Source organism: Podarcis tiliguerta (assembly GCF_965153285.1).
Source record: "Podarcis tiliguerta genome assembly, chromosome: 7".
In the NCBI taxonomy this organism is placed as follows: domain Eukaryota; kingdom Metazoa; phylum Chordata; class Lepidosauria; order Squamata; family Lacertidae; genus Podarcis; species Podarcis tiliguerta.
In genome coordinates this window covers 34,097,926-34,110,509 of record NC_139540.1, presented here as the reverse complement: position 1 = coordinate 34,110,509, position 12,584 = coordinate 34,097,926, and the positions used below count along the sequence as shown (strand labels likewise).

At 43.7% G+C, this 12,584-nt stretch overlaps 1 protein-coding gene across 5 annotated transcripts in view; it reads left to right on the top strand.

Moving 5' to 3' along the window:
* The window catches only part of TRIM55 (tripartite motif containing 55), a 41,883-nt gene that overhangs the window by 11,337 nt on the left and 17,962 nt on the right, over positions 1-12,584 (top strand). For 4 of the 5 annotated variants that reach the window (XR_014513887.1, XM_083451154.1, XM_083451155.1 and 1 more), the window contains exons 5-9: positions 6,904-7,137; positions 8,523-8,545; positions 8,662-8,786; positions 10,286-10,506; positions 12,189-12,476. Coding sequence is in view for 4 of the 5 variants with exons in the window: in XM_083451154.1 (XP_083307280.1) it covers positions 6,904-7,137; positions 8,523-8,545; positions 8,662-8,786; positions 10,286-10,506; positions 12,189-12,476 (891 nt within the window). In the remaining variant the exon portion in view is untranslated. The remainder of the gene's footprint in view (positions 1-6,903; positions 7,138-8,522; positions 8,546-8,661; positions 8,787-10,285; positions 10,507-12,188; positions 12,477-12,584) is intronic. The other variant, XM_083451156.1, reaches the window with a different exon arrangement.

Below are 12,584 nucleotides of genomic sequence, written 5' to 3'. Positions count from 1 at the left end.
TCGCAGGGGGTCGACCTGGCTTGTGTGACAGAGACCTGGGTGCGCGAAGGGGATACTGTTACCCTACGAGAGATGGCGCCCCCAGGTTTCTCCGTCCTCCACCAGTCACGGACTGTGGGCCGGGGGGGAGGGGTGGCACTATTAATCCGGGAAGATTGTTCTTTCAAGGCTCTACCATCGCCATCGATCCCCGGCATTGAATGTGTTGGCCTAGTGTGGGGCTCCGAGGTGAGCTTGGCTGTCTGGCTGGTGTACCGGCCACCTAGCGCACCAGCAGCCACCCTGTCAGGCCTGCTGGAGGCGGTGGCCGGCTGGGCCTTGGAGTTCCCTAACCTATTGGTATTGGGGGACTTCAACATCCATGCTGATGCCACTCCCTCCTCACAGGCTCTGGACCTGGTGTCTTCCATGGCGACACTGGGGCTCTCCCAGTTTGTTTCGGGCCCCACACATCAAGCAGGCCACACACTGGATTTGATCTTTGGTGTTGGTATAGATGTGATCATGTTTCCCTCAATGAAGGTGCCGTGGTCTGATCACTACGCTCTGAAAGCCAGGATTGACGTTCCACCCCCACCCTGCTTAGGTGGCGAGCCGATTTGGGCTCGCCCGCAGAGGCTGATGGACCCTGATAGATTCCGTCAGGCCTTGCGGGACCTTGCTCCCCCTGGTGACTCATTGACTGAGCTTGTTGAGGGCTAGAATATCCAGCTCCTGGCAGCCATCGATGAGATCGCACCTAAGCGCCCTCTGCGACCCAGCAGAAACCGGGCTCCCTGGTTTACCGAGGAACTTCGGAAAATGAAGCGGGACCTCAGACGGCTAGAGCGAGTATGGCGGGGTGCCCATGACGGAGCCTCAAGAACATCTTATAGGGTTTTTATGAAAACCTATGAGATGGCAGTGAAGGCCGCTAAGAAGTCCTACTTCTCGGCCTCCATTGCATCCGCTAGCTCTCGCCCGGCGCAATTATTTAGTATAATTAGGTCTTTGACGTCCCTTGAAGGACAGCCAAATTTAAATAACAATTCGACACACAGCTGTGAGGCATTTGCGAGCTTTTTTGCGGAGAAGGTCCTGTTGCTCCGCCATGACCTCCCTGCCAATTTGGATACAATAAGGGAACTGGAGGCCCCTCGACTGTCCTCGGGTCCAGTATTGGACCACTTTGACCAGATATCCCCAGCCGATGTGGACAGACTCCTCCGAGCTGGAAAGCCCACCACCTGTCCTCTTGACCCGTGCCCGTCTTGGCTGATTAGAGCGTGTCCAGACAAGGTGCGGGCCCCCCTGGGTGATATCATCAATTTGTCCCTTGGCACCGGGTTATTCCCAGGGGAACTGAAGGAGGCAGTGGTGCGCCCGCTCTTAAAGAAAACATCATTAGATCCTTTAGATCTATCCAATTACCGCCAGGTTTCGAATCTTCCATTCCTGGGTAAGGTGATTGAGAGAGCTGTTGCTGAACAGCTTGGTAGGTTTCTGGATGAAACATCGGCTCTCGATCCATTCCAGTCCGGCTTCCGCGCTGGTCATGGGACCGAGACGGCTCTGGTCGCCCTAACAGATGATCTCCGCAGGCAGCTGGATCGAGGCGGGTCTGGGCTGCTGATTCTTCTAGACCTGTCAGCAGCCTTCGACATGGTCGATCACGAACTCCTGGACCACCGCCTTGCCGACGTGGGGATCCAGGGCACAGTCCTTCAATGGCTGCGCTCGTTTCTCTCTGGTCGGGGACAGAGGGTGGCGCTTGGGGGGGAATTGTCATCGCGCCACTCCCTGGTGTGTGGAGTGCCTCAGGGTGCGATTCTCTCTCCGATGCTTTTTAACATCTTTATGCGCCCCCTCGCCCAGCTTGCCCGGAGTTTTGGGCTGGGTTGCCATCAGTATGCCGATGACACCCAACTCTATCTGTTGATGGATGGCCATCCTGACTCGGCCCCAGACACACTGACCAGATGCCTGGAAGCTGTGGCTGGATGGTTACGTGGGAGCCGGTTGAAGTTAAATCCTTCGAAGACAGAGGTCCTCTGGCTGGGACGGGGCGATATGGGATTGAGGGGGCAACTCCCATCTCTTGCGGGGGTGCAACTAGTGCCAGCATCATCCGTTAAGAGTTTGGGTGTAATCTTCGATACCTCCCTCTCTATGGAGGCGCAGATTACAGCTATAACAAAGGCGGCATTTTTTCATCTCCGCCAAGCTAAGCAGTTGGCTCCTTATCTCTCTCACCCTGACCTAAGCCACTGTGATCCACGCGACGGTCACCTCCAGACTGGATTATTGTAACTCGCTCTACGTGGGGCTGCCCTTGAGACTGACCCAGAAACTCCAGCGGGTGCAGAATGCCGCAGCGAGACTCCTTATGGGGTCGTCCCTGCGAGATCACATTCATCCGGTACTATACCAGCTGCACTGGCTCCCGGTGGAGTACAGGATCAGGTTTAACGTGCTGGTTTTAACCTTTAAAGCCCTATACGGCCTAGGACCCTCGTACCTACGGGACCGCCTCTCCTGGTATGCCCCACAGAGAAACCTACGGTCTGCAAATAAAAACATCCTGAAGGTCCCAGGCCTCAGAGAGGTTAGGCTGGCCTCAACTAGAGCCAGAGCTTTCTCGGCTGTGTCACCAATCTGGTGGAACGCTCTGTCACAAGAGTCTAGGGCCCTGCGGGACTTGACATCTTTCCGCAGGGCCTGCAAGACAGAGCTGTTCCACCAGGCCTTTGGTCAGGGCGCAGCCTGACCCCCTCCTCTGGCAATCTGCACAGGGTATTGCTTGCTGGTTGCCATCAATTTGTTTTTGATTGATTTTATGATGAAAAGTTTTTAGAATGTTGGATTGTTTTGATTGTTGTTAGCCGCCCTGAGCCTGGCTTTGGCTGGGGAGGGCGGGGTATAAATAAAATTTATTATTATTATTATTATTATTATTATTATTATTATTCCCTGCCCCCATCAGTCCATCATGTGTCGTCTAAACCTCAGAAAGCAATGCTGACCATGTTCTAGACCAGTGCTTTCCAAACTGTGTGTTGTGACACGTTAGTGTGTCGGCTGCAGTGTACAGGTGTGTCATGCAATATGCGTCTGTATCTCTTATAAGGGGTTATTTGAGCTCCAGTTTGCTAGCAAAACTGAATTACTGGGTCAAAAAATGATGCATGTCTAAAAATTGTGTCACCAACATGAAAATTTTGGAAAGCTCTGTTTTAGACCGTGGAACTTCTGCCTGTGAAAGTAGGCTAGACCGGCAAGTCCTGCTATCTTTAGCTATAAGGAGTTGACTTGTGACAAGTATAGAAAGCTAAATATAGCAGGAATGCAAGGAATGGATACTGATAGTTAAGAGTGTGAAGCATGTAGACCAGGGATGGGGAACCATAGCCCAGGTGCGAAAAGTGCCCCCCAGGCCTATTATCTGGTCTTCAGGACCTTCTGCAGGCCATGCCCCCTCTGGAGACCCCTCCATGCCATCCTCAAGTGCCTTTGCCTGACTGGAATGTGTTTTTGAATTGTCATAATGCCTCTTGCTTGCCTGGAGGGAGAGAAGTGTGTGTGTGTAGAAACCTCTGCTTTTCCATGTAGCCTACTATATAAAGCTAAGATTCGCACGTGTTACTTGTTAACCACTTGTCTTGCCTCTGGCCCCACCATCAGCTGGTGCCCATTGAGGCTGGTGGGGTGGAAGGCAGGGAGCCAGAGCCAATAACAAATAGAGCCAACTAATTTTGTCCCCATCCTTCTCCCTGCTGAGGACAACAGTGAGACGAGAGTAGAAGAAGCTGACAGTCAAGAGCCATTCTCCTGGACTGGATATAAGTGGGGGGGGGGGTTTAAGTCCCACACAGACTGTGTATTGTCTATACTAGGGGTGTGTGGGTGTGTAGGACTACATTTTCTCATGGACAACCCCAGTGGAGGTTGGCCAATTAGGGCCTATGGGGCACTGCTCCACCAGTCTGCCCTTGGCTTGCCTCCATGTAGGCTCACAAGATCATCATCATTCTCATTCATTTATTTTTCTGCCATTTGTTATGTGCCCAGAATGGCTCACAACAAATCAAATGAATAATAAATATAATTTCCTTAAAAATGTTCCTGGACGTGCCTCTGGGAAAGTGCACAGACCAGGGACTGAAGGCAACCAACCTCTTGTATTGTTGTACCCGGCACCTGATATTCAGAAAGATTCTTCCTTTGAGCATAGTATTTCTGTATATCTAATATGATTAAATCAAACCGCAGGAGAAATGGGCAGGAGAAACTGCAGCTGTCTCAGGGAAGTGAAAGATAGAGAACAGTTCTCTGGGTTGTAGCCCAGCAACTCTTTCCACAGGAAAGAATAATAAATTAGTTGGTTGGGAGGGGTTAAGGGAAGGCCTTGGTTGGCTAAACAAGGGTTGTTATCTGTTTGACAGTTTTACTTCTCTGATGATTGAGGGGGTGGGGATAAAGTAAGAATTGGTGAGGGGGCTGGTGGACTTGGGTGGGGTTAAGGTGGCATGTGGAGGAATGAGGGAAATAGGTAAGTGTGTGAAACAGTTTTAGAGTTCTGGTGACAGGTGAATAAAGCTGGAGAGGAGGAGTAATTGGGGAAGGGACAGATGGAAGTGGATGGGGTCAATTGGGACATTTGCTGTAGAGCCACCCTCTCCCGTTAATCAAAGCGACATACAAAAATGTGTTTCTTCAGAGCAATTCGCACTGAAATGTTCATGAATTTTCATGAGGATTAATTTAATTTAAATTCGCAAAGTGCTCCGGAAATGTGGAGAACTGAATTTAAGCGTGGAAAATGAGAAACTGAGATGACCAACACTGACAGATTTGTCCATCCTTAAAGCAATATAAAACTGAATACTAGACATCTCCCCAAGTTTCTTCCACCAGTTTCTTTGGGGAATTTTAATAAGGAAAGTCAGAGGAAGGGAAGGGTTAAGCCTCCCTGCACTGTGGGCCTCAACCAATTTAAAATGCTCTGTAGCTACTACTGTGGTACCTCGGGTTACAAACACTTCGGGTTACAGACTCCGCTAACCCGGACGTAGTACCTCGGGTTAAGAACTTTGCTTCAGGATGAGAATGGAAATCACGCCGTGGTGGTGCCGCAGCAGTGGGAGGCCCCATTAGCTAAAATGGTACCTCAGGTTAAGAACAGTTTCAGGTTAAGAACGGACCTCCAGAACAAATTTAGTTTGTAACCAGAGGTACCACTGTATTACTTTTTCTTTTATGCTGCAGGAGATCTTGATCACATTATCTCCCATGTCACATCCAGCTCTGCCCTCACTATAAGTCTTGTCAAAAAAAACCCAATCTCTCACACATATACACCAAAAGACGAAAACAGCTAAAATGATTGAACCTCCATCACCAAGTGAAAGGTTGTAAATAAAAAATACACAGGGCAATAATGTTTAAATTCAGGATACTGTGGCTCTAATTAGCAGGAAAATCCATTGTAGTTCTTTATGTAACCAAAGCAAAGGAGAAGAAATAATATACCAAAGGTGGTTCAAAGTCTCTAAAAACCCCGAGTCAAGGAAGGAAGAAAATATATAAGCAGTTAAGTTAAAACTTTGTTGTCAGGAAGGCTTTGCACTGCAAGGATGAAATTGGTTGCTATCAGGGATTTGCAGACTGAAACAAGCCTTTCAAGTAAGTTAACTGTAGAAATTAGAATCACACCAAAGCAGAGGCTCCTTAACACTGAAGTTTTAGCAAACTTAAACAAAAACCAAGACCTCAAAGGTTTATAGAGAACGATACATTTAAGAAACAGAAGCAATCTCCAAGACCAATGCTGTATCTTTCCAGCAATGACTCACTCACATGCAATGCTCTCTTTTTTCAACTATTTTCCAAACTGGAGAGATTGAGATACTCGTACAGCCTTTCACCTTCATAATGTTTATGAAGGCTTTGCATCCATAAATAATAATAAAATAAGCCGTTAAGATGTTTTCTATGAGGAGTGATTCCATAACCCAATGATTCTTCCTCATTTCACATCATCTCCGTCTCTGATGGGCATCAGTTTGACCTTGAAATTTGTCAAGCTAAGAAAATCGCCTAGAGCTAAGAGACACAAACATTCACCTTCCTGTTCTGGTTTAAAATGTGGATTCCAATACATTGCACAGCTGGAATCAAAATTATTTAAGCAACCTGGAAATGAGGTTCCTGATTCTTTATTACGATAAACTCTTTTCTGACCTCTGCTTAAATTAGTTCACTGAAAGCTTTGAATTAGGCTAAGCTTCTAAAATAGAATATCTGATTATTTACTTTTTGTTTCAAATGCAAAGGCAGATCCTGCTGAGCTATATTTAGCTTTTGTAATCTGTCCAAAGTTTTTGAGTATTCAAGTTATGTTAAGGAAAAACATGTTTCAGACTATTTTAAATAATTTTGATGTGTTTGAGAGTAATAATGTGTATAAAAGTCTACCTACTGGAAGAAACTACTTTAGAAGCTGACGAGTTTCATATTTTTAGAATGTGCTACATAATTATGTAGAATCTTTTTATTTCCTAGTCTTGTCATTTAAAAATATTTGCCATATTCAACATAATCTGCAACAGTTTTGATGTATTTTTCAAGACATTTAGGATTAGTACACATTATGAAGAAATTCCATGCCTCCCTCATTATTTTGGAATACTAAAAACTAGAGATTCTCTCTTCAGTTGTCTAATGTGGTACATTTTTGTTCAAACAGATTTCATTCAGAGAATCAGAGAAGCCCCTTGGCCCTTAATAGCCATTGTTCAGGATTATTTATTTTCACAAAAATACTTTGTTCAGAAAGATTTATTTGATAAAAGCGATTTCCAGAATAGTAATGCAATAAAATGCAGGTGACATAACACTTTTTAACGTGAAGCCAATTATTCACAGGATTGCTGCAAAAGGCAGAAGGAGCAACTATGTGAAAAATTTGATTATTTGTACTCAATACTGGAAGAAAGAAAAAGTGAGATGACACAAATAATCACGAGGAGTCAAGAAGAGAAACTGGAACATGTCCGGTCTCTGATAAAAAAGTATGCCGACCATTTGGAGACAGTGTCAAAACTAGTGGAATCAGGCATCCAGTTTATGGAAGAGCCAGAAATGGCCGTTTTCTTACAGGTATGGAGCTTCGAAAAAACCAGGAGGACATAGGGTCTTGATAACCTTTCCTATGTTGTTATTTGTGCAATTCTAGTGACTGTTCATACACGTATGGCCCTCATCTTACCATTGACAAGAAACAGTTGTTTTAGTATCTCCGGTTCACAATGCATGCAGGAAAACAGAAGCTATTGTGAAATGTAATGTAAGGCAGGGTATAGGGAATAATCTTGATAAAGTCTCCAGAAAGCAGCAACATGTTTTGGGCACTGTGACATCACAGTGAGTCTATGTAATTTGCACCTTTAAAAATATTTTGACAGCCCCACATATTATTAATGGAAGTTCTGGCCTAAAGCACAGGGTGAGGTCCAATGGACACCCTTTTTTTAAAGAGAAAAATCACGGCTCCTACATCAGAAGATAATAATGACTGCCTTATTTCAGAAGATGACAGCTCTGCAAAGAGATGCAAGTACACTGTTTCATATGTTTGCGGTTTTGAGCTGGGAACTTCCACCTACACTATTCTATTCATAGATCTCATAGATGAAGTCAGGGCTGGGTTAACCGTTATGTTAAGTTCCGCTTAAAGCTCAGAGCCCCGGGTAAATTGAGTCAGTTTATGTGGTATAATTATCTTGGAGTTCCCCAGTGTGAAAAGTGTACCTGTCCTGTTCCTTTATAATATCCCCCTTATCAGCTTATAACTGATGATTATCTCACTCATTACTTGACAGTGAAGCAGTGGCAATATTCACAGCTGCAGGGAAATTGAGAACATTAGTAGTCTGCTGCTGCTTAGCCTGAGGAACAGAATGACGATGCTTTCTGTATTGAGGAAAATGTTCAGTATGGCATGTAGCAGACAGATACAGCAGCCCATTGCCTCCATGTGTCTGCCTGTGTAAGTGCATGCATAGATATCTGCCTGTGCACAAGTAGTTGTAAAGATGTACCTTATGGGTCAAAACATGGGGGGTGGGAAGCTCCTCTTTTGTCAAGGCCCATGTGAAATTCCTAATCATGGTGAAAAGTCCGACTCCTGCATTTGTTAAGCATACATTCTAGAACTCCCTATAAAAATGAACTTGTAATGTGTACGGTACAGCTCTCTTGCTGTCTGGTGGTCATGCTGAAGATGGGAGGGGGTAGTTTAGTGGCAGCTTTAAAAAAAATTGTGAATTTAGTGCGTGGCAGTTTTAAGCTATTGATCCTCACTGTTTGTTTCCTATGAAATTCAGATTGCATTTCAAATTGCTTTATTTTTCCTTGCTATATTCGCCTTGAGGCCGTTTTGGCCTAAGGCAATTAATAAATAAAGATATAATAATAAATGTACCTTAAAGTAAGAAGAATTTAAGAACTAACTCATTCCATTGGTTTTATTTTGTTTTTCACAGAATGCCAAAGCATTGCTACAAAAGTAAGTTCTTCCCTTTCGAACAAGCCTGTGTATTTCTCACAAATATCACAAGACACCAATTTTTAAAATGTTCCTTTGCAATCTCTAATGCAAATGACACAATATTTCTGTTTTAGAATTACTGAAGCTTCTAGAGCATTTCAGATGGAGAAAATAGAGAATGGCTATGAAATTATGAGCCAATTCACCGTCAATCTCAACAGAGAAGAAAAGATAATAAGAGAAATTGACTTTTACAGAGGTATGTGCTTTCTTTTCTTTTCCTTGAACCCATTTGCTTTGTTTTTAACCATGAAGGTGCACAATTTTTGTGAGGACATCCTGTCAGGAATATGGCAGTGAAGCCTGTTTGACATTTCACAAATGTAACAAGGCCGTTTTCCATGCCTCATAATCAAAAGTAAACTCTCATGGAGACTAACACAGCATACTGAAAATATAATTTTTCTTTAATAGAATCTGGGGCTTTGGTCCTTCGTGATGTACATAACCATTTTTTTTATTTTTTTTGAGAGTCAAACATCCTCTCTGCCACTAATGTTATTAACCTCTGTCTGGCCTGTTTATATGACTAGGCAGAACCACAGCTTACCAAATAGGGATACACAGGAGAACATTTTCTTGAATAACGGTGCTCATATAACGTGACAAGAGAATGGGGGCTTACTGGTATGTACGTTCACATGCCAGAAGGACTTAATTGTCCACAGTGTTATTCTGCCAGTAATATTAACTCACCAGGGTAATTTTGTAAATGCAAGAAAAATTAATGTGTGTTTCCATGACTGTTGCCAAGGAAATATACCAGTACTCACGGTATGCGTTTGTATACCGAAGGCTGGAAGACCCTATTATACACCTCTTGTCACTTCAATCAATATTTGCTGTTGTTGTTGCTTTCAGTCTGCCAATGATACATAATTGATTATGTCCTGTCCCCCTCCCCATTTGTATTGTGTTTCCTTTGCATCAAAATGAATGGGGTGGAATAATATAATGTTGAAGCAATTTATGCAATTAATTACATATATTGCGTATGTTATGTAACTTTGCCAAGGTGGACATTGAAAAGAAGAATGTAGTTTTTGGTGCAGCAGAATGAAAGCAGCCTTGCATGCGACAAACACAGGCCAAGACGGATAACACTGCCTTCTTACATCCCTAGAATTCATAGCTTCTTTGTTGTCATCTTGAAATATTTCTAGCATCATACATTTTCTTAGGTAGTTCTCTATAAACTGTGATCTTGAAATAAACATTCAGCACCTTTTGTGTTTTTACTGGGATGATTACCAGAAATATGAAGTTGAATGCTATGTCTGTGTTTGGATGACGAGTTAAGCCAGAAAATATACAATGAATGAGCAATGTGATAGTACAACACTGCTCTGAGTGCACTCTTCCCCTCCTGCAAGCAACAGACTGGGAACCTTGGTTTACTGTGGCGGCCAAACCCTTGTTCATGGATTGTTTTTCTCCAAACAAACCACAATTTGAAATCAAACTTTCAACCAGGCTTCATAATGATAGTTTGCTTGAGAGCTGCTGCTGTTAGGATGTTAGCTGTTCTTCCCAGGTCCTGTATCAAACAGGAGTTGTACCAGGGTCACAGATAGTTCATGAAGGGTATCTTTTATATCAGACCTTATGCCATTTGCACTGATGCCATGATACAGAAAATAAATCATGTAACAAGTCCAGACTACCACCCATTGTTACATCTTCTTTGTGTTACATTAGAGGAGGAGGAGGACAATGAGGAGGAGGATGTGGCTGAAGCGGAAGAATTGGATGAAGTCCAGACAGAATCCTCTGGGGAAGAAGAAGCGTCTGAGCAGGTATCTCAGCAACCTCAGCAGGCCACTGAGATGCCAAAGGATACACTCGCTGTCTCTCAGACTAATGCAGCACCATCATTACCACCTCCACCATCAGTTACTGCTGCCCCTTCTGTTAATCAGGTAACTATTTGTCCTATCTACTGTGCGTTATTGCCCTATCTACTGTGTGTTAGATGTTTTCTCCCTATTCTAGTCCCATCCCAAGAAGTCGTTGGGATGTTTCCAATGGTGGCTTTGTGGTTTTCACTAGTAAAAAGAACTTCCTCTAGCACTCGTTTTTTGCCAATCTGCCCCATTCATTGCAGCCTCCCGTGCCCCATGAAAATCTGTTCCTGAGTCCCGAGCGACCCCAGGAACAGAATGTGATATGGCACAGAGGTGTGCAGTAGGTTGTGGGTAGGGAATCAGCAAAGATTGGATGCTTCACCTTGTGTAAGCGAAAATGCTTTCTCCTAGCACAGAGCTGCCATTGAGTGCAACCTGTAGTTTCTTAGTTGCAGACTGAATGTCAATTGTCATAAATAAATGAAAAGCAATAGTAAAGCCAATAATAATAATAATAATAATAATAATAATAATAATAATAATATGGCCCACTTTCCCCCTGCCAGTTCTGATACTGAAAGCAAGCATAGCTAGAAGGAGGAACTGTTGGGGGTGGGGATGTGGCAGGTGGAAAAGGGTTCTGATCCCCTCCCCATGTGCCCCTACAAATAAGCAAATGCAATTTAGTCAGATTTAGAAATGATGGAGATTAGTGCTCTTTAAACTATATGTGTAGCACTTCCTTTCCCAACATGGTACCCTCCAGATGTTCATGCAGATGTTCTGTTTTACAATTTCCATCAGCCCCAGCCTGCATGGCCGATGGTCAAGGATGCTGGGATTTGTAGTCCAAAACATTTGAAGGGCACCAGGTTGGAGAATGCTGGAGCAGCAGAATAAACTCTTGAAACTAGTATTGGCAGCAAATATGCAATTTAAATGAATGAAAATTGCACCTATCTGAATATCTGAATATGTTTTACAATACGCATTAATGTCTTCTTATGAGAATATAGCAATCCTAACACAAATCTAATGTATAGCTATGGAACCGTAAGATTGCAAGTCACAGAAAGACATCCCCAGATATCCCACGTACATACCTATACAATCTCCTTCTTCTGGGCATTCCACATAGTTATTTCTGCACAGAAATGGTTCTGTGGTTTTCAGTTTTATAAAGCTATCAGTACAAATCAAGACGATTGTTGGCATACTCCTGACAGTGTGATGTAGGTGCGATTAGCTAAGTGCTCAAATTACAGAGGGCTGAAAGAGTCAGGCCCCATTACCTTTGCTGACAGCTCCTGTATTTAGAAGACCATGGGGGCATGATTTCACTATAGTTGGGAGAAGTCAGGGAGAGGGGGATTGTGGGTTTCATTAAGAGTCCTGCCCCAAGCTTTCCCTCCACAACTCAAGTATTGGATGAATGCAACCACTTAATCAGGTCATCAGAAGTATGTTCAAATATAGTTACATATGGAAAGGAATGGCATCACTTGTTGCTCACGTTACCACTTTTTATGGGGATGAAATTAGAAAGGGTTGTTTGACTGCAACTGGCAAGCCTAAAACTTAATCACAAATGCAACAAATCGAAAGACTTATTTTAATGCTGTTCCGAGGAAAGCTTGATTAGGCAAACAGCACCTATTTCTGAGTGAGTGAGTGAGTGAGTGCGTGCGTGAAAGAGAGATTATGTAAAGTTCCGTTCTTTATTTTAACTTTATTTTCTTTAAATCTGCCTTGCTAAGGGTGGCGTTGTGCTGACAACTACCCAACAGTCCGGAGGACTAATAGAAGCTGAACCACAATCAAGTGGAGAGCCATCTGATCCCTTGTTTTATCCTAGCTGGTATAAAACTCAGCCACGGCAAACAACCAATTCAAATGCAGTCCCAGTGACTGAAATTAGGCAGGTAGGGCCTTCAGTTCCCGCAGAGGTGAATGTGAAGAAGGCAGAAGCTCCAGAACTAGCTATGGCAAATGGAAGTTCTGCTGCAAGTAGTAAGGAAGCTAACACACCCACTGATACTTCACAGGTTAGTATATAGCCTCAGAAAATGTTGCGTTAGGATTTTACATGCAACATAATACGCAGGAGATGGGGGAATTCATAGGAAAGTGGATTTCTCAATAAATCACTTTGC